At 41.2% G+C, this 19900-nt stretch overlaps 1 protein-coding gene and 1 long non-coding RNA gene across 3 annotated transcripts; both read left to right on the top strand.

Moving 5' to 3' along the window:
* The first annotated feature begins 1139 nt into the window (after positions 1–1139).
* Positions 1140–11569, top strand: prkab1a (protein kinase, AMP-activated, beta 1 non-catalytic subunit, a). 2 transcript variants are annotated; one of them, XM_085165937.1, is made up of 8 exons: positions 1140–1274; positions 2545–2748; positions 2875–3044; positions 3297–3390; positions 3969–4083; positions 4322–4455; positions 4645–4713; positions 9143–11569. In XM_085165937.1, the coding sequence occupies exons 2-8, from the start codon at positions 2599–2601 to the stop codon at positions 9218–9220; spliced, it is 810 nt and encodes a 269-aa protein (XP_085022063.1). In that variant the 5' UTR covers positions 1140–1274; positions 2545–2598; the 3' UTR covers positions 9221–11569. The 2 variants fall into 2 exon arrangements, with proteins under 2 accessions (XP_085022063.1, XP_085022064.1); XM_085165938.1 differs by having other exon boundaries at positions 1146–1274; positions 2566–2748.
* Positions 11570–15355: 3786 nt separating this feature from the next.
* On the top strand, positions 15356–19693 carry LOC146514567 (uncharacterized). The gene is made up of 3 exons (XR_014875028.1): positions 15356–15849; positions 16617–16746; positions 19269–19693. It is a non-coding gene; the product is annotated as an uncharacterized LOC146514567 (long non-coding RNA).
* Positions 19694–19900: the final 207 nt, after the last annotated feature.

The raw sequence follows: 19900 nt of genomic DNA on the forward strand, positions 1-19900 counted from the left end.
AAACCCGCACAAGATAAGAAGTTGCAACGCGTGTTTGCGTACATAAGATTTTCAGGAGGACAGACATTTGTTTAGAACTCTTAAAGATGTCGAAGAAGCTCCTTTAAGCAGTTACTGTGATGTTCCTCCACCTCCAAAGAAATGTCAGAAGGAGTCCGAACCACAAAAGAAGCGCGTATTCTCTGAAAAGTGGTTGCAGGAGGTGAGCTGGCTTCAAACAAATGATGAACGCACAGAGATGTGGTGCAGAATGTGCCGTGAAAATTTAATAAATGACAAATTAATAAAAAGGCATGAACATTTTTTTTGTATCGAAAAAATATCGAACCGTGACACCAAAGTATCGAACCGAACCGAACCGTGAATTTTGTGTATCGTTGCACCCCTACTATTAACATATTCTATCAGTATCTGCATCTATATTTACGTTTATGTATGGATTGGAGATTATGACACTGACAAAAAGACAGGAGGCAAAGCTGCACTTGGCAGAGTTGAAGATGATAAGATTTCCATTTGGAGTGACCAGAATGGAAAGGATTAGAAATGAGTACAGCTCAGGGTTTGTCTGTGTTTGGATATGTGCACAGGAGGGATATGAGAATATAATAGGCAAATGATGTTAAATATGCAGCTGCCAAGCCAGCGGAAAAGAGGAAGACCACAGAGAAGATTCATGGATGTAGTGAAGGTGACTATGCAGAGGGTTGTCGTATCAAAGGATGCCAGGGATAGGTCAAGTTGGAGGCAGGTAGTCTGTGGATCATCAAAGCTGAAAGAAGTGTTTTTCTATGGATTTGAAGGATTGCTATGTGCATTTTAAATATAGCAAATGTTGCACATTTGCATTAAACTGTATTAAAGAAAAAAAAAGTCTCATGCTTCTATTGGCTCATTAAACACAACTCTATATCTATTGTACTGACCCACATTGCAGGCTACTTGACCCACTCTTCCATCTAGTGTTGAGTACGTGACATTACGTCTGTCATCATAGAGAATTAAATTGTAAAAGGTTATAATAGTCGAACATTAAACCAAAAGATTTATTATGGATAAGAGTAGTTTATGAGACAATAAACGACAGTAGTAGTGATGGATAATATTTTGCTTTTCACGAGGTCAGGGTGCATTAATATTTTGCATTTGGATGAAGTGCGCATGCGCAACAGGGGCCGGATTCTGCTAGAAGGATCAAATGTTTTTGTTGTCGTGTGGGATGGAAGGTAGTTGACAGGTCGACATCGATATCTACGACGGCAAACGTTTCTCAGGTAAACAAAACAACCCTACGTTTCTTGTCGGTGTTTGTATTCATTAGTTGGTGTCACCTTTTAAGTCGAAGCAGGTAGCATGTTTGGGCTACATATGCTAGTAGGTTACCCAATGTAAGCTTTAGTAACGCTGTATTTCATAGCTTCTATTTCATGTGTCTTACAACAGCCTCGTGTTTATTTGGTATAATTTAGAGTATGAGGCCACAGAAGTTGGAATGGAGCTTAGACGTTAAGATGAGCTAACATAACCGCAGGCATGTCACAGCCTTTGATGCTAGTATGTAAACACAGTGCTGATAAGAGCTAAACACGCTGCGCATACATGTACACACCTGTTTGACATCGTCTTCCATAAATAATATCATGTAACCAAAAATAGCCAAGTTATACTAGAATATTCCAGTAACACTCCCATTCAGTGGTATTTCCAAATACAGTTTCATACTTTTCCTAAAGTAAAATAAACTGGCAGATATCATAACAGTAAGACATCATTTGACTTTAAAACCTCCAGTGTCACTTGTGGGAGTGTTTCAGGTAGAGTTTTATTTCATTGTGTAACATTATGAGGTCAATAATAAGTAATCCGTTACTGTAACTATGGTTTCTGCTGTTCTTTTAAAAAGGTTGTCTTACTTTTACTTGTGTGTACTGACAGAGCAGGCAGTGCAGATTCCATGATATTGTTCTATAAGTAAAAGAACAACAAAGTGTGGTCAGAGTGTTGGCTAGAAAATTGTTTTTGTTCTGTAATTGTATTTTATATTGCAAATAACTGAGTGTAAGCTAAAAGTGTAAGGAACAGTGTTATATTTATAGGCCTATAAATGACCTGCAGCAATGTAAATGTATTCCAGAGAGAATGGTATACTCAAACAAATACACCGATCCTTTAGAGGAATTAGGTATCATGCTGAAAGACGTGTTTTATTAGGATCACATTTAAACTAACATAACAAGACAGTTGACACTGAAACATATACAAGATATCTGTTATTAACGTCCCAGGGATTGTTTTGGAGTCAATAAAGGAACTTATAGTTGTTCAGTATGATACACTTAGAAATGGAAAAGTTGTAGTCTGCCCACATGATTCAGCTTGTTCTACTGCAGAAGTCACTATAAATAGTATTGGTACCTAAAAATGTCTCTTTTGAGAGTTGCAGGCCTAAAAAGCAACATTTTAACCAGTAAGCCTTTAGCAGTTATAAATAAATCTGTAAGGTGTTATATAGTCTCTTCTGACTTTACGGCTTTCTTTACACAGCTGAATCAACTCTACTTGCAGTGACCTTGTAACAGCCTGCCAGAAGACAAAGCCATGGGGAATACAAGCAGTGAGAGGGCTGCAATGGGCCACGGAGAGAAGGCGCAGCGGAGGGACAGCCGAGGTATCAAAGAGGGCGAGAGGCCAAAAATCCTCATGGATAGCCCAGAGGATGCTGATATTTTTCACGGAGAGGACATAAAGGTAAATTGGGCTGCTCTCTCAGAGGTGCATATCAGGTAGAATTTATAGCCTTCTTGGCCCTGTAGATTTCTTCAAACTCTAATCCTTGTTGATAAACAATATTCTTGTGTATGATATGCATTTAAGGCACCCTTAGAGAAAGAGGAGTTCCTTGCTTGGCAGCAAGACTTAGAATCAGATGACAAAGCACCAACTCTGGAACGACCGACAGTCTTTCGCTGGAAAGGAGATGGAAAGGAGGTCTACCTCTCTGGATCCTTCAACAACTGGGCCAACAAAATTCCCCTTATTAGAAGGTGAGAGCATGTTATAAATCTGAACATGTTTTTCAGGTTGAATTTCTGGCTCTTTATCTTTTGAGATTTAAACTCGAGTTTTAACAGATTTCTTTTATTTCTATTTGCATATGAGGAAGGTTTAGTAGAACAAGCCAAGAAGGCAAATCTATGTATTATAGGTACATGGGATTTCTTCTTCTTTGTAAATGGCTGGTTTAACTTACCTGTGTGCCAAATGTTTTCTTTTCTTTTGTTTGTGATCTATCAAAGTCAGAACACCTTTGTGGCAATTGTCGATCTACCTGAGGGGGAGCATCAGTACAAATTTTATGTGGATGGTCAGTGGACCCACGACCCAGCTGAGGTAAGCCGTTACTCTCACAGTCATTTATGACCTGTTGTCAAACAAGCATATTTTACTTTACTTACCTAGACCTCAACACAAAATCTGCAGCAGTTTCAGTTTTTAAAGGCACTGCAGCTCTGCCATTCCTGTAAAGTCTGGGTAGACAAAAGCATAAATTCACTAATGCAGTAATATTATCATTACATTATAAGTAATAACTTGTGAGTGTATTAAGGCCACTAGTGTAGGTTATGATGAGCTGGCTTCGTGACTGACTGCAGGCATGTATCTGAGTCACCTTATCTGATGTCATGCTTTAACAATAAACATTTTTTTTCTCTCTTCAGAAATATAGTAACAAGTGTATAAAATATTAGCACACACATATGGTAATCAGGACAAATGGTGCAGTGGAGGGGCGTGACTAGAGGTAGAGTAGTCATGGGTGGACATTAGTTTAAGAGGCTTAAGTGGTTTGCTTCACATCATGATGCTTGTTAAAGCAAACAGTGGCCTGCTATTATATAAATTATGTCTTTTTGGTCTATACTTTTGAGCTTTATTTGTGAGTTTTATTGTCTCCTGCTTCCTAACAGCCTGTTGTAACCAGTCAGCTAGGCACAGTCAACAATATCATTCAGGTAAAGAAGACTGACTTTGAGGTTTTTGATGCGCTAATGGTGGATTCGCAGAAATGCTCTGACATGTCAGGTGAGTGCTGACAGCCACTGTTTATCTGTGCTTTTTTTTTTGTTACATTTACTGATCCAGACTACATGTCTGGAAGCAGGGGTATAAAAGTGTTCAAAAAGAATCTTCATTCATTTTAAAGACCAACTTTTTTTGTTCCTGCCTTTTTTAATGGATTTAAACATTGCTGTTAAAATCTATAGGTTTGAAAATAATTTAATGTTCTTTTCATACTGTTTCCCCTTTTTTCCCCCCTCAGACCTTTCTAGCTCTCCTCCTGGGCCATATCATCAGGATTCTTATGTCCCTAAACAGGAAGAGAAGTTAAAATCTCCACCCATTCTTCCACCTCACCTTCTACAGGTCATCCTTAACAAAGACACTGGGATTTCTGTAAGTAGCTGTAATCTGAGATGAATTTGGCGTATTCCCACTTTCCCCTGCCCGCATTTCATAAAAATAGAATAGCCCTTTATTGTCATTGTACACGTACAACAAAATTGTGAAAAAAATGCATCCACAAGAATAAATAATACAGATCATTTATTTTAAATTTTGTTGTTTTGTTTGTCATTGTTTCAGTGTGACCCTGCACTGCTCCCAGAACCCAACCATGTCATGCTCAACCACCTCTATGCACTTTCCATTAAGGTAAGGTTTCAGGGTGTCTTCTAAGATTTTTGTGTTTGATGTTTTTCGGCAGTGTGTGAGAAAACTTGATCAGCTTTGTAAGCATTTTAACAGAAAGTGTGCGCTGCTGCTGCTTCTGCTTTTAGCAAGCTTGCATGTTGTTGGCACAGCAGATTGAATCTATGCTATGCCAAAAAGGCTGATAAATGGAACAGAAGAACAGATGAAGGGCAGATAATTCTCCTTCTTTCAACTCTCTGACAGGAAAAACAAACTTTACTTGCATTTCAAGATAGCCACAGCAAATGTCTGCATGTCAACAAAAAAAGGAGTGGAAAACAAAATAAACTGTGTATTTTCCATTTCAGGTAGTGGGTGGTCAGATATTCACTTTTTTCCATTTGGTTTCTCTTGTAATGTTGTTAAGTAGTTGTACATGAAGCAAATAAAATGCTGCTGTATTTAGCTTAAACACATTTTTGAATGACTTTATGTTCACCAGCGTGACCTGTGAGAAAAACTTGCATTTTGGGGACAATCTAAGTGGCTCTGTTGAAACTTTACTAATTGTAATTTCTCATCTTCTTAATGACTGTTGATATATTAGTAATTCTGCTAAGTGACAATCTTGAATATGCATCACATTATTTCATTATGTCTTATGTCTGGTTGAGTAATCTGATTAAAATATACTTTTAAACGAACTGCTCAGACAGTTCAATTCTAGAAATTGCAGTGCTTTTAATAGCTTACAACTTAACTAACAAATAAACCCTTTCATTGTATTCATGAGATATTGAAATCAAATGCAGCAATAAATAGTACAGCAATGTCAAACAAAAGTCAGGCATAATATAAAATAGCCTTTACTTGGTCTTCTTGGAAGTCTTTGTTACGTTAGAAGGCAAGTTCTGACAGTATTGCTTCTCCTGGATGAGGTAGTGTGTTTATGTGTGTTTTGTGCACCTCCATGTGTGTCTGTGTGTTTAAATGTGCTAGTGAATGAGTTACCGTGTGTGTCCGTAACCTTTAAAGGAGCATGTGGAGCAATGAAGAAAAGTGAGCATATCACCATTCTCAGAACTGAGGCTTGAGGCCACGTTTCCTGCTGCACAAACAGACACTCTGATAGTGTAGATGTTAATAATTAATGTTAATAGTTAATGTTTAGGATAATTCAGTCTGCAGCCTAACAGTCCCAGGTCAGTGACTCAGTGTTACTGGCCTGTGGAAAGAAAAAAGGAAAAAAAGCAAGCTTTTATTTTTATAAATTTCTTTTATTTATATATATATATATATATATATATATATATATATATATATATATATAGCTCCTTACCATGCATGGAGGGTTTGACCCCAAGTCCAGCACCCTGAGGCTGTACGCTAAGCGGAAGGAAGGGGGCCGGGGACTGGTGAGTGTCAGCACCACAGTCCAGGATGAGACAACGAACATCCAAGAATACATCACGAAGATGGCCCCAACTGACAGCGTGCTCAGTGAATACCTCAGGCAGCAGAAACCCAAGAAAGAGGAGGGAGACGAGGAACCATCATGGAAGGACAGGCCCCTGCACGGTATGTACCACCGGCAGATAGAGGAGGTGGCTGATATCCAGAAATCCTACCAGTGGCTGGACTGAAAGATAGCACAGAGGCACTAATCATGGCAGCACAAGAACAAGCTCTGAGTACAAGATCCATAGAGGCTGGGGTCTATCACACCAGGCAAGACCCCAGGTGCAGGCTGTGTAAAGATGCCCCAGAGACAATCCAGCACATAACAGCAGGGTGCAAGATGCTAGCAGGCAAGGCATACATGGAACGCCATAACCAAGTGGCCGGCATAGTGTACAGGAACATCTGTGCCGAGTATAACCTGGAAGTCCCGAGGTCAAAATGGGAAATGCCCCCAAGGGTGGTGGAGAATGACCGAGCTAAGATCCTGTGGGACTTCCAGATACAGACGGACAAGATGGTGGTGGTGGTGGTGGCTAACCAACCGGACATAGTGGTGGTAGACAAACAGAAGAAGACGGCCGTAGTGATCGATGTAGTGGTTCCGAATGACAGCAATATCAGGAAGAAGGAACACGAGAAGCTGGAGAAATACCAAGGGCTCAGAGAAGAGCTGTGGAGGGTGAAGGTATCGTTGGTCCCCGTGGTAATCGGAGCACTAGGTGCGGTGACTCCCAAGCTAGGCGAGTGGCTCCAGCAGATCTCGGGAATAACATCGGAGATCTCTGTCCAGAAGAGCGCAGTCCTGGGAACAGCTAAGATACTGCGCAGGACCCTCAAGCTCCCAGGCCTCTGGTAGAGGACCCGAGCTTGAAGGATAAACCGCCCGCAGGGGCGTGCTGGGTGTTATATATCTATCTGACACATTTCAATAGTAATACAATTTAATTGATATATTTTATTTATAATGTATATTATGATTCGAATGCTGCAAAATAATGTCACTTCATGTCAGAGCTTATTGAAGAGGTGATTTGATGAAGGACTCCCACCATGGGCACCCATTCAAGTTTGTGAATGTGATAACTTGAGAAGAAGGTGACGCATCACCTTCAAATTGATGCCATAAGTGTATTTGCTAAAAGTTTTCTGAACAGGACTTTCAGAAAACATGACCTCAACTTAAAGGTCAGAGGTCATGTTTTCTGAAAGTCCTGTTTGTAAGGGTGATATTTTCTATATTGTCATTTGTGCTTAGAAACATATAATCATTTATGCTTAGAAATATATAATCATCTGTGTGCTGATAAAAATCATATCCTTATTAGTAGAGCAGGGTGATATGACCAAAAATATTTATCACGATATACATTTGAAAATTTGCGATAACAATATAACTGACGATATAATTGACACTAGACAAAATACTTTACAACTCCACAACTTTGATGCAGCTGTTTTTTATGTGCATTAAAGTTATATAAAAATGTAACAGTGTAAATTCCTTGCTGACAGTTTAACCAAAAGGCATTTCCAGTAGAAATTGGACGACATATCCTCAGCATAACCATGTATAATATCCACAAAACTTAAAAAGAGGTTATACACACACAATACGGTAATATTATGTCGAAGCGCAGTACGTATCACTCCGCGAGGCTCCTGCCTACGATAGCCATAATGCTCCGACAATCCATCAAGCGGTGCGGTTTCGTAGCTTAGCAAAGTCGTACTGAAACATTTGACAGATTTTCGAGCGCCGTGTACGACATAAAATCGTTTCAAGGTCAGTAAACACAACCAGAATTCATACATAAGGCACACGGAATTATAAGGGGCTCTGTTGATTTTCAGAAAAATCAAAGGATTGATTTTAAGTGTGCCGTATTTTCCAAACAACACGGTAATAACGACGGCCCGCTAGCATGTTCTACCAAAGATAGTGCTTTGTTGTGTATCTGACGGACGAAAGCTAAACCAGTTCCACACCACTGAAGTTGCAGCATTTTTACAAACCAGTTCTGGTTCATCTGTTTCATTCAGCGATGCGCTTTGGCTCTTCTCATGCTGCGTCGCCGCCATGTGCGTATGTAAACATAGGCACTGCGCATACGCGTTTTACCCATATTCTATCGCGATATTTCATTTTCCTATTGTTGCCGAAAATTACACCGGTATTACCGTGAACAGTATGATATAGCCCAGCCCTACTTATTAGGTCTGATAAGATTCTCTGTGCACTTGTTTACCATGAGATGAGAGGAAGCATACACACAGTTTAAGTTCATTGAAAGGTCGAATGTCTATGTATAGTATGGCTGGAAACACACCCACACACACAGAATACAGACACTGATGTTGTTCAGATATGCCTGCTTAAGAATATCACGTGTATTTGTAATTGCATATTCATGAATGATTGCTTTCTGACAATAAAAAAAAAATAAAAATAATAAAATAAAAAATAAAAATCTTTTCCTCAATTTTGGCTGACTTCCCTCGCAAGCCACAAACACGGAGAGTACCTTCTTGCCTTGTTTGTCGTGCAGTTGTTGATCTCGCGTTCCAGCGGTGTTTGTGCCAAGATAAACCCAACACTGTTAATACGAGAAACTTCAGAACAAGGTGACGTAGGATTTTGAAATCAGTACCATAGATGTGTCTACCAGGAGGCTGGCGGTTGCCAGTATTTTCTTCTTTCATTTTTTTTTTTTTCTTTATGTACATTTATATGCGAGTCTGAACAGACTTGGGTGTGAACTGCAACTTGACTGGTAGGGGGAGGCCTGCAACCATGATGCTGCAATTCTGGTTTCATGTGTGTCTTTAAAAAAGCCATAGCCCTACCAATTACAGTTTAACCATACTGGCTTATAGCATGGTGGAACTGTACATGGTAAGACTGATGCTACTGTTTCCATCCTAGTTGAAAGCATGCATTGTGTGAGGTTTTAAATTGACTTTTCCTCTGTGTTGTGTCTTTCTGTCACAGGACGGAGTGATGGTACTCAGTGCAACACATCGCTATAAGAAGAAATATGTCACCACCTTGCTTTATAAGCCCATCTGATGAAGCGTTCTTTTCTATATTTGGAGCTGTTGTTAACTGTACACCGAGTGTACAAAATGCTAGCCACACTTTTTTTTTTTTTTTTTCCCCAAAAAAAATCTAGTGTATATTCCTTCCAGGTTTCACCAGTTAGATCCATTCTGACCAAAAGAAGCAGCCCTGAATAAGCACGAGGGAACAAATTAAGTTTGTAAAATGTTGACTTGATTTCCAGAAAAAAATTTGGACTGAGGGTTATAGTAATTGCTTTACAGCAATACACTAAAAGCAATACATACAAATAACAAATGATTCAGTTGGACAGCCACTTACTGAAAAACAGACAGAAGAGTTATTTTAAAGGAAGCCTGCTGTAAAAGCCAGTTTAAGTGATGATGCTGCTTTTCCCATGCAGTACATCACATCTGATTTTTGTGTCATATATCAGCGCAACTAACTAATAGCTGGATTGGATTGGTGGGTAAATGGGGTCACTGTGTTCACTTCAGTTCTGTGTTACTCTGTTTACTATAGGAATATTTAATACGTAACATAGACTATAGTAATTATATAGAACATCGTGGTTTTTGGGCACCTGTTTTGAAGTATTATTTCTTTCTTTTCTTTTCTTTTAAACTGGCAAACGAGTGGTGGTTGTGACACTTAGTCATTACATACACAACAGTGCTCTGACAGTAACCTGCTTTTTCCCTGGTTTTATCCTGAATGCGACTGCAGTTTCCAAAGTGAACATAATTTAGTATTACATAAGATGACTGAAAGCATAAACTCATTAGTAAAGTGTTTACGGTGGTCATAAGTCAATAGAAAAGTAGGGTTATTTTACTTCCATAAAATCTGATTTCTTTTTTGTAATGAGTGGGCTTTTCCCCTGCTGGAAAGATTACAGGTTTAAAGCACTACTGCTTTTAACATACAATCTTTGGCCACCGACACCCACTAGCTTCATTTTAATAGCAAGAACTAACAAAGCATGCAGGGAGCCAGCAGTAAAGGGTAAATGGAGGCATTTCATGATTCCTACACCAGTAAGTTTGCTTGGTTGGTTTGTTTGCAGTGGTCTGTGTATTAGTTTTGATTTGGCAAAGTCAGCTGATGACAGAAAAGTGCAGTTGACGGTGCTGTCTGTGCCAGCTTGTCTTTTGGCATTTTGTTTGTTAACGTCACATGCTGCAAAGCTTTTAGTGCATTTTAATAAAATGAAAAGTTGTGCTCTAATTAATTAAAAACAACTTCACAGTAAAGCAGCAACGAGAAAAGCGCAGCTTCTCTCACACTTTGCTAAAATGAAGGAAATGTGGTAAGTTATTTTTTATTCATTTCTTAATGTTATATTTATTAGTTTACTAAATATTGTTAAGTACCAAAATGACTACTAATTTATATATACTATATAGTGCTAAGACAATTAAGGGAACACTTGAATGATTGTAACTATGATCTTTGCTGTGATTTTTGAATCCAGCCCCCGGAGGGTTAATGATTTTGGTTTTTACTGTTTGTTGTTAGGTTGTTTTGTTCTTAACAAACTACACAATGTATGTCAGTAAATATTGTTTTACTTGAATACTTCATTTGTCAAGATCTAATGTAATTTCCCCCTTTTTATTTGGTACATTTTGGTTTTTCAAAGGTTGGAAGGGAATGATTAAGGCAAGTGCATATACAATGGCATTGAGTGATGCCCAAAGTGATGGTACCCATGTCTATATTGTGACTGAAAACACTGGCTCAGTAAATTCTTGTAACCTGCATGACAGTTATAGATTAACCTAAACATTATAAGAGGTTAGCAACTCTGAGATTATGCACACAATTTGTATTACCAGTTACTGTGCACATCTCTTTAGTATGGTAATGTCACTCCATTCCCACTTAATCTGCCTCTATTTGTTCCAGTGACTGCCCTTTGCAGTGCTCAACTTTATCTTTTCTTAGCAGAATGTGGTAGAACATGAACACGGTTGTAATTAAAACAGTCAAAAATGTAAGGACACAAAATGATTACTAATGCTGAGAAAACCTCATTGAAAGACCTCAGATAAGTACGCGCTGCTTTTGTCTTTCTCGTGGCTGAGAAGACCACAGCGGCACAATCAAGAATGTAAATGTTGAGGTCAAAGAAAGACAAAATACACTGTGGTAGCTTAACTGTTTTTGTGTTATGTTGTTGTTTATTTATTTAGTGATGATCATACTGAGCACATTAAATAAGTTCTGTTAACTATTCACCAATATATCTTTTTTTCCTACATTGTTTTGTTTGTTTTGTTGTGAAAACTAGTCTTAGCTGTGGTTATGACCATTCCAGTCAAAAGTTAGACAAGAGTTAAAAAAAAATAAATTAAATTTTAAATTAAAAACTTTAATTTAGGGCATGTACTCCAAATAAACTAATGTACGCATCTGTGTAGATTTATATAGGTGCCATCGCACACATCTTCCTTCTTTTACTGATGTATTTTATCAAGAGTGACACCAGGTAGTTGCTCCCTACTAGTTTAGCTGATGTGGCATAGATCATTGTGAGCACCAGTTTCCTTCAAATAATGTTTCAGATCCATTATTTTGTTGATTTTATACAACTGCTCCTGAAATTTGTGGTTATAATGTGTAAGCTTTTCTGCTCTGTATATAATCTGTTGTGTTGATTTGATAGGGCGTCAAGGACTGAAATATTTTTAAAGCTGTGTGAATTTAACCAACATCATTTTATTTTATAATTTTTGTGTCTGTGCATGATCACCATAAAAATATGACTCTAATTATTTTGATTTTGACAAAGTCACATTTTTTTCATGTTAATTTTGCTGTTAGGACTGACATAAAGGTGATTGTGGGATGTTACCATGCTAGACATATAAATCCATTTCAGGTAGTCATTTTAATCATTGCAATTTGCAAACCTTTCAATCACATTTTTTTTTCATTCTAAGAAAGGTATTTATTAAAGAACATGTTTTTAAAATTTATATATTGTGTCATGTTTAATTTATAACATGACTGCAGCCATTTTGATCATTAGAGCTGAACCTTCAGTAACTGACTGACCTTTGTGCAGTCATTACACAGTCATTATTTATAAAGTGCATATTGCATTCCAGTCATATTAGGGCCCCTGCAGAATTGGGAAAGTATTTCATTTGTCATTTTCAGAGGACACCTTAAAGTCATACACCTGCATGGGGAATGATACTGAAAGCTGTGTTCCAACCATATGGTACATTTTTAAGGTTTTAACATGAAATATTATATTCATCAACATCTACCCTTTAAATATATCCTAAATATCCTATATGGCCCCTCTTCAAAAAATAAATACTGCTGTTATGAATTCTGAAACATGCCGTTTCCTGCTTTCTCCTCTACAGATTGTTTTGTTAATGCACTTTGCATTGAAACTCAGTGGTCTGTACATCATTTGTTATCTACTGTATGTCATGTTTTATTTTTTTATTTTTTTTACTTTATAATTGTTATGTAATTATTTTTAAAAAGTGTCTAATAAATAAGCATTTTACATTGGCTAGTTGTGACATTATCTTTCATACTATATGGGTAATACAGTTTTTCTCAGTTGCTTTGGTGCATTTCTCACAACAGAATTAAACTTTGCACCACTACTAAGGCTCTTCTCAAAACAATTAGTGCAAACTGCAAAACATGGTGGATAACTTGCAAAAGTGAGTCACTTCATCAAAAAGAAAAGTCAGTTGTTCAAAAGCAAGTCAGTTGCTCAAAATAAGTAGTCAATGCTTCAAAAGCAAGTCCCTTAATCAAAACGGATAATATATTAATCAAAAGTAAGTACTTATATCAAAGTGTCAGGGCTGTCACAATTACAAGTCATAACACCAGCACATTTGGTCACGAAATCAAATGGTTTGAACATGTTCTCATTGTGACGGATTTCTTTGTAGGTGCTTCCCAATGACATGTCAAGTCTGGACAGCATGCATGGCATGTTGAAAACCATAAATTGCAAAGGAAAATCAAGACACTTCATATGCACTCTTGATAATATTCAATTGAAACTGTTCACAGCATTGTGCAACTGGGGAAATACAGTAAATCAAACATTTTACAGCAAACATAAACTCACTTAGAGAGTAAACCTTACTGCAGTAGTTATGAAACAAAACAAAAAAAACCCCCTGAAAAACAGACACTGCTGCATATCAATCATTGATATCTAGACGCTCCCGTCTGTCTGCCCACATATTTGCATCAACATCACAGCGAATGTCAGCTCTATCGATGCATCGGGGAAAGTATCTTCTGGAGTGTCGAATCCACCCTCTGCAGGACTCTGCTGTGATGTCATCACAAGCTGCATCCATAGCTGCTAGCAGGGTCATTTGGGTATGTGGATGCCTGTCATATACCTTCCACCTCCAGGAAGAGAAAAACTCCTCAATTGGATTTAGGAATGGAGTGTAAGGAGGAAGAAACTCCATAAGCATCCTGTCGTGTGCTGCAAACCACTGCCTGACTACAGCAGAGTGATGGAAGCTAACATTATCCCAAACCACTACATACATTATCCGATTGTCACCAGGATCATCCCTTTCATTTTGTGGGATTAGGTCCCTATAAAGAGCGTCCAGAAAAGCCAACAGGTGTTGTATATTGTATGCACCAATACGAGGAATATGGGTGTGAACGCCATTTTCTGAGATTGCTGCACACATTGTAATATTTCCTCCTCGTTGGCCTGGGACATCAATGGTGGCTCTTTCTCCAATGTGATTTCGTCCACGCCGTCTGCCTTTTGCGAGATTGAATCCCGCTTCGTCAAGATATACAAACGTGTGCAGGGGTTCCCTGGCCTCCAATTCCAGGATATGCTATACAGAGGATGAGAATAAAAAAGTCTGTAATGGTGCATTTGGCACAATAGATTGTACAGTTTGAATTGTAAATAGGATTACAGTAACATGCATAAATGTAAGTGCAGTACATGACCTAAACTTTTACAGTAAACAGAAGTACATATGCAAACATGTTTTACCTGTACATACTGGTGACGGAGCTCCTTCACTCGATCACTGTTCCGTTCAAATGGTACTTTGTACAATTGCTTCATGGACATTTCATTCCGTCTGAGGACTCTGTCTATGGTGGAAATTGATATTGACTGAATATTTCCGAAGATGGTGTCATCTTCTACGACAGTTCTTTGTATTTCTCTCAGTCTCAAAGCGTTGTTTGCAGCCACCATTGCAAAAATTCTTTCCTCTTGCTGCGGAGTCAAAAGTGGACCTCTTCCACCTCTTCTAGGTTGTCTGGCAGTCCTTTTTGAGATGCAGATGAAAAAACACAAACATAAATAAGCGCAAACATGCTTACAGTAATTGTTACAGGACTATCATTCAAAACTCCTTTCTTTACAGCATTACTGTATTGTACCACAGCACACTATGCCACACCTGGGCCAAGTCTGCGCTTCAGTTACAGTACGTCTATATGTAAAGATCTATAAGGTCATGTCCTAATGCAAGTCTCCTGTATGACTATGAAAGTGCAGAGCAAATTAGTTTGTGCTGAATAACTACATTACAGTATGCTCACCTGTTTTCCCGACAAAATGTCTGAATAATAGAACTTACAGTAGTTCTCCCAACATTTGGCTGCACCCTTCGACCAGCCTCGGCCATTGTGAGGCCATGGTTTATCACATGATCCACAAGTGTTGCCCTGATTTCGTCAGGAACGTGTCTATGTGGTTGGCCTCTTCTTACCCGGTTTTGTCCTCGTCCTCCACCGATCCTCACCCCTCTTCCACAAGGCTGACGTTCCATGTTCTGCAGTTTTGTAGATTCAGTATGCACCTCATGCCAATCCTGTCTGTTGGTTTACATTATATATATACTTTAGAGTAGGGGATACTGTAACGCGATTCACCTGTGACTGGCTAGAAGAGGCTTTTCATTGGTTGCAAGTAAGAGTAACACACACCAATTTTCATTAGTGTGAGATAAGGTTCACCTGAGAAAAGTAATTTATGGAGATTTTCATGGAAACTCCTTAAAAATAGGGTTTTCAAAATGGGTGTACAAATTGTTTGACAAGATGTTCAACAATTTTGAGTGCACTGACACAAGCAATGAAATGAAGACTATTAGTTGTAAGGAAATTGACTATTCAGCCGGTACAAGTATAAATAATTGTGACATTCATGATAAAAGCAAGGAGATAGTGATGAATAGCAAGTCAAAAGTGACCATTCTTTAGATATTTGTACTTACTCAACTGCTTCATGTCCAAAGGCATTTGCCTTTGGAAATGAACATGAAACTGCCACAAGGTTGTGCCAAAACGACTACATGTTGTGGAGGTTGAACTAACTATTGTGCAAAGTTTAATTCTGTTGTGAGAAATGCACCAAAGCAACTGAGAAAAACTGTAACTAGGGCTGGGTATCGTCACTGATTTCTAGAATCGATTCGATTCAGATTCACAAGGTCCCGAATCGATTTGATCGATTCGATTTGAATCGGGGAAATGTTTGACTCAGACAGTCAGAAATATTATAATTCTGATCACTTATCAGTACATATTTATATTTTTATATCTATTAAAAGAAAGCTGACACTTGCGAGACTTTATCAAAGGTGTAAGTGTAACCGGTGTGATTCTGCGTTGTGTCTGATCAAAAAAGGTAAAAGAAAGAAAGGCCTCCAAGTAAATAATTTGCCCACTCCAGCTCCTCTCCCACAGGGGAATTGTAGAAAAGGGGCTGGCATTTATTTTTACATTGAACATAAAGTATGGATTTACACGTAACATATTTGACATAAGATAAAACAATAACAACAACATGCAATCCGACATACCTGATCAAAAAAGGTAAAAGAAAGAAAGGCCTCCAAGTAAATAATTTGCCCACTCCAGCTCCTACGACCAAATACAAACAGTGGGGAAGAGGGTTAGCTCAACCCACCACAACTTCCAAGCTAGCAAGAAGTATATATCCATGCTAGCATTTATGGCGCCTAAAAAACATTTATGATACACACATACTACACACTTATAACATCTAACAAAAAACAGGCTTAATAATGACAATAATTGAACTAAAATCGCAATCAGAAATATCAGGGTGGCTAAATATGAATTATATGTGTGTTTTACAGTGTTGGGAAAGAAATTATACCAACCTCTCCCACAGGGGAATAGTAGAAAAGGAGAGAGGCAAAAGGGGTACACTGTATTTATAGGGTTGCACCAAAGAAGAAGAAGAAAAGAATGAGGAGGGGCTCTAACTGATAATGAACATAACTACAGGCTTGGAGGTCCTAAAAGTCAGGTATAAAAGGAACAGTTTGGGGGTTTAGGACACATTTTGTGTAATTATAACAATGTGATTTATGACCCTGTTACATAAGCATCACAGCAGATTCCTTTGTGTCGAAGTAACTGAGGGTAAAACACAGAAAAACATGAAGGAGGTTGTCCTGGTCTGGGTTTTTATAGCAGATGACCTTAAAAATATTGTGGCGAGCTCAGACAAGGAGGAGAAAGAGGTAACATCTGGTCTTGCTCTCTCTCCACCCAGAAACACACAGTTGCAGAGAGAGAGCGTCACCTGTAACCATGGCAACATAACGCTGCTGCCTGGAACAACAGAACATAGCTGTCAAAACAAACCCCCAAACAGCCCTGACCCTCTACATAGCCCTCACCTAAGGGGTCAGTCGTCACTGACAACCCCATTACCCAACACGAAGTCCTGCAAATGTCCATGTGTCTTCTTTCGGCGCACCGACTGATCTCCACTGGCGGAGGAAGAGTCACTCGGATCAGAACATGGGATGCCACCAGCATCCCCTGCCCCGGCGGATGCTGGAGCGAGCGGTCAGTACGGTGAGAGTCTGTTCTGGTGCAACACCACCATGCGCCCCGGGCCCGGCATGCGGTCCGCATGCGTGGTACACCACTTCTGTTAGACGCTCCACGACCTCTGCCGGCCCTTGCCAGTGACTGCAGAGCTTGGGGGACACTCCTCTCTTGTGAACCAGGCAGTACACCCAAACCTTGTCGCCAGGCACGGAAGCTCCCCCTCGGCACCTGGTGTCGCAGGCTCCTTTCAGTCAAACTCCGGTGCTGGCCTGGGCCTGGCGGGTGTGGTCATGAACCACCTGCGGCCGCTCCCTCCACCTCGTGTAGCAGTCCATAACCGCCAAGGAAAGGCCCTAGGATGTCTACTCCCACTCTCTCCATCGGGGCCCCCACCTGGTGCTGCTGCGGAGGGCCAGTGGAGCGTTGAGTGGGGCCCTTCCGTGCAGTGCAGGTGTCACAGCAGTGCACATGAAGTTCCACATCCCGTCGACAACCAGGCCAGTAGAACCATCGCCTGAGAAGGCGGAGAGTTTTGGCTTTCCCATAGTGGCCAGCCCCCACTGAGCCATGGACAAGCTCGAGCACCTGTGACCGCAGCAACCAAGGCACCAACAGCTGCAGGAGACCCTTGCCCTGACTGGGGGCCCACCATCTCCGGTATAGGAGGCCGTCGTGGGTCTCCAGATTGTTGTACTGGGAGTAGTAGACCTTCACTTCGGGCCCCTGTCCTGACACCCCCGTCCAGCCTGGGCATTGCGCCGCCTCCAGCCAGGCCCCCACCTGAACCAGTGTCGCGTCAGCCTCCTGCTCCCGCTTCAGCTGCTGCGTGGTCAACGGGAGCCATCCCACTCCGCTGGCTGTGGCCTGAGCAGAAGCCACGCCCAATGCCTCCTGGGCCCGCTTCTCCTGTCGTTTCGAGGGGGGCAGCCGGTGTGGCCGCAGACAGATGGGTTGAGCAGAGCCGATGTCGATGGTGTGCTGAACCAGCCGCATCTGCCTGCAGTCTTCGTCACTAGCGGCAATGATGTCCACATTCTCGTCCAGGAGGCACCTCAACCGCTGCCGCTGGTCAATGGTGAGACCTACGCTGCTGCGCTGCCACAGGTCATCAGCAGCTTGGGTTGTCTCGGTCGAGGGAGGTTTGTCGGGCCTAGAGGCTGAGGCTGGGGCTGAGGCGAGTAGAGATGGCCCAGTGCCACCGGCGTCCAAAGTCTGTTGAGTGGCAGCTGCCTGAAGCCCAGCTTGTCGGTCTCTGGTCCCCTTCGTTCCCTGCTTTTGACCGCACTGGAGGGCCAGAATCTCTGTACCAAGAGTGATAGCCAGCTTCGCGGTATCAACACAGGCCCCCAGCGGGTCAGCAGATCAAGGCCGATGATGCACTGGTCTTGGATGTCAGCAAGCCAGAAGTCCTGCACCAGCTCCAGATCCTTCACTCGGATCCGCAACAGTTTCTTCCCCTGCATGTCAGTTCTCTCCCCTGTCACCGTTATCAGCTGGGTGTCGGTGGGTGACCAACCCATCACAAGCTGCCCGGACGTTCCAGGGAGCACACCAGGTCATATTAGGGAAATGGTAGACCCCGTGTCCACCAGGACCTGGCAGGGCTGGTCCTCAACACAGCAGCTCAGGTAGAGTCCCTTGATGTGCCCGACTAGGCCCACCACCATGCATCATTCTTGGAGGGGGGCAGGAAGCTGGAGTGGTGGTCCCCTCGCTACACCGCTCCCTCTCTCGTTTCCCTGAAGCCACGTAGTTCTGGTCTTCGGGGCGGGTGCCAGGCAGTCGCGCGCCATTTGGCCAGGCTCATCGCACTGGTAGCAGCGGTCAGTCGGTCGAGGCTAGGCCAAGGAGTACCTGCAGTGCATCTCCTTCCAATGCTAGTGCTAGGTGTGTAGCAGCCTCTTCATCGCTCCAGCCACTATGCCTCGCTGCTAGCCATACTTGTGAGAGGTAGGGCTCTAGCGGGATTAGCCCGTTGTATTTCGGTACCTTAGCTGGCTTTGTAGGCATCACTGCTAGCTGTCGGGGGCTCTGCGTATCAGTCGGCAGAAACAGCCCATGAAGCACTGTCCTAGCGTCTGTCGCGATGGGCCACTGCTCCTCGACAGCTTGCTCCAGCCTCTGAATATCTCTCTCCATTCCGGCGAGGGTGAGCTATCCCACTTCTGACACCAATGTGGCGAGCTCAGATAAGGAGGAGACAGAGGTAACGTCTGGTCTTGCTTCCCGCAGTGTTAGCCAGGGAGCACCCTCCGTTTATTAGCATTCAACAGACGAACACACAACGCTAACACAACCGCTTGGCGCAGCTCTAGCGTAACAACCAAAAAAGGCTCTCTCTCCACCCAGAAACACACAGTCGCAGAGAGAAAGCATCACCTGTAACCATGGCAACATAACGCTGCCGCTTGGAACAACTGAACATAGCTGTCAAAACAAAAACCCAAACAGCCCTGACCCACTACAATATTGTGCAGTAGATTAAAAACGAAGTGAAGCAGAGCAAAGTTACAGAGGTTTGATTAGAGACACAGGTAAGCATTTTGCATAAAAGGTTTAAATTTGTTCAGTATTGAACAGCAGAAATGAGGCTTTCTTATTGGAAGTAAGTAAAAAAAACAAAAAACAAAACCAGCGGCCGACACCGTAGACTGGTGGGTAATAAGTAGGGGTGGGTTTTGATTATCAATTTAGAGAGAGAGCTCTACATGAAGTGTGATTTTATCGTGGTGGAAGCAAAACAGCAAAAGTAAGAGAAAATTCGTGACAATGTTTATGTGAAGCGTAATTTGGATGGTCTTTGGCTGCTGGTTCAGTCAATATTGTTTGGAGAGAGAT

This window comes from Neolamprologus multifasciatus, chromosome 7 (genome assembly GCF_963576455.1).
Source record: "Neolamprologus multifasciatus chromosome 7, fNeoMul1.2, whole genome shotgun sequence".
Lineage (NCBI taxonomy): Eukaryota > Metazoa > Chordata > Actinopteri > Cichliformes > Cichlidae > Neolamprologus > Neolamprologus multifasciatus.

Coding starts and splice junctions, on each gene's coding strand:
- prkab1a (XM_085165937.1), top strand. CDS start 2,599: ATGGGGAATACAAGCAGTGAGAGGGCTGCAATGGGCCACGGAGAGAAG. Junction 3,391..3,968: donor GGACCCACGACCCAGCTGAG/GTAAGCCGTTAC, acceptor GCTTCCTAACAG/CCTGTTGTAACCAGTCAGCT. Junction 4,456..4,644: donor ACAAAGACACTGGGATTTCT/GTAAGTAGCTGT, acceptor TCATTGTTTCAG/TGTGACCCTGCACTGCTCCC.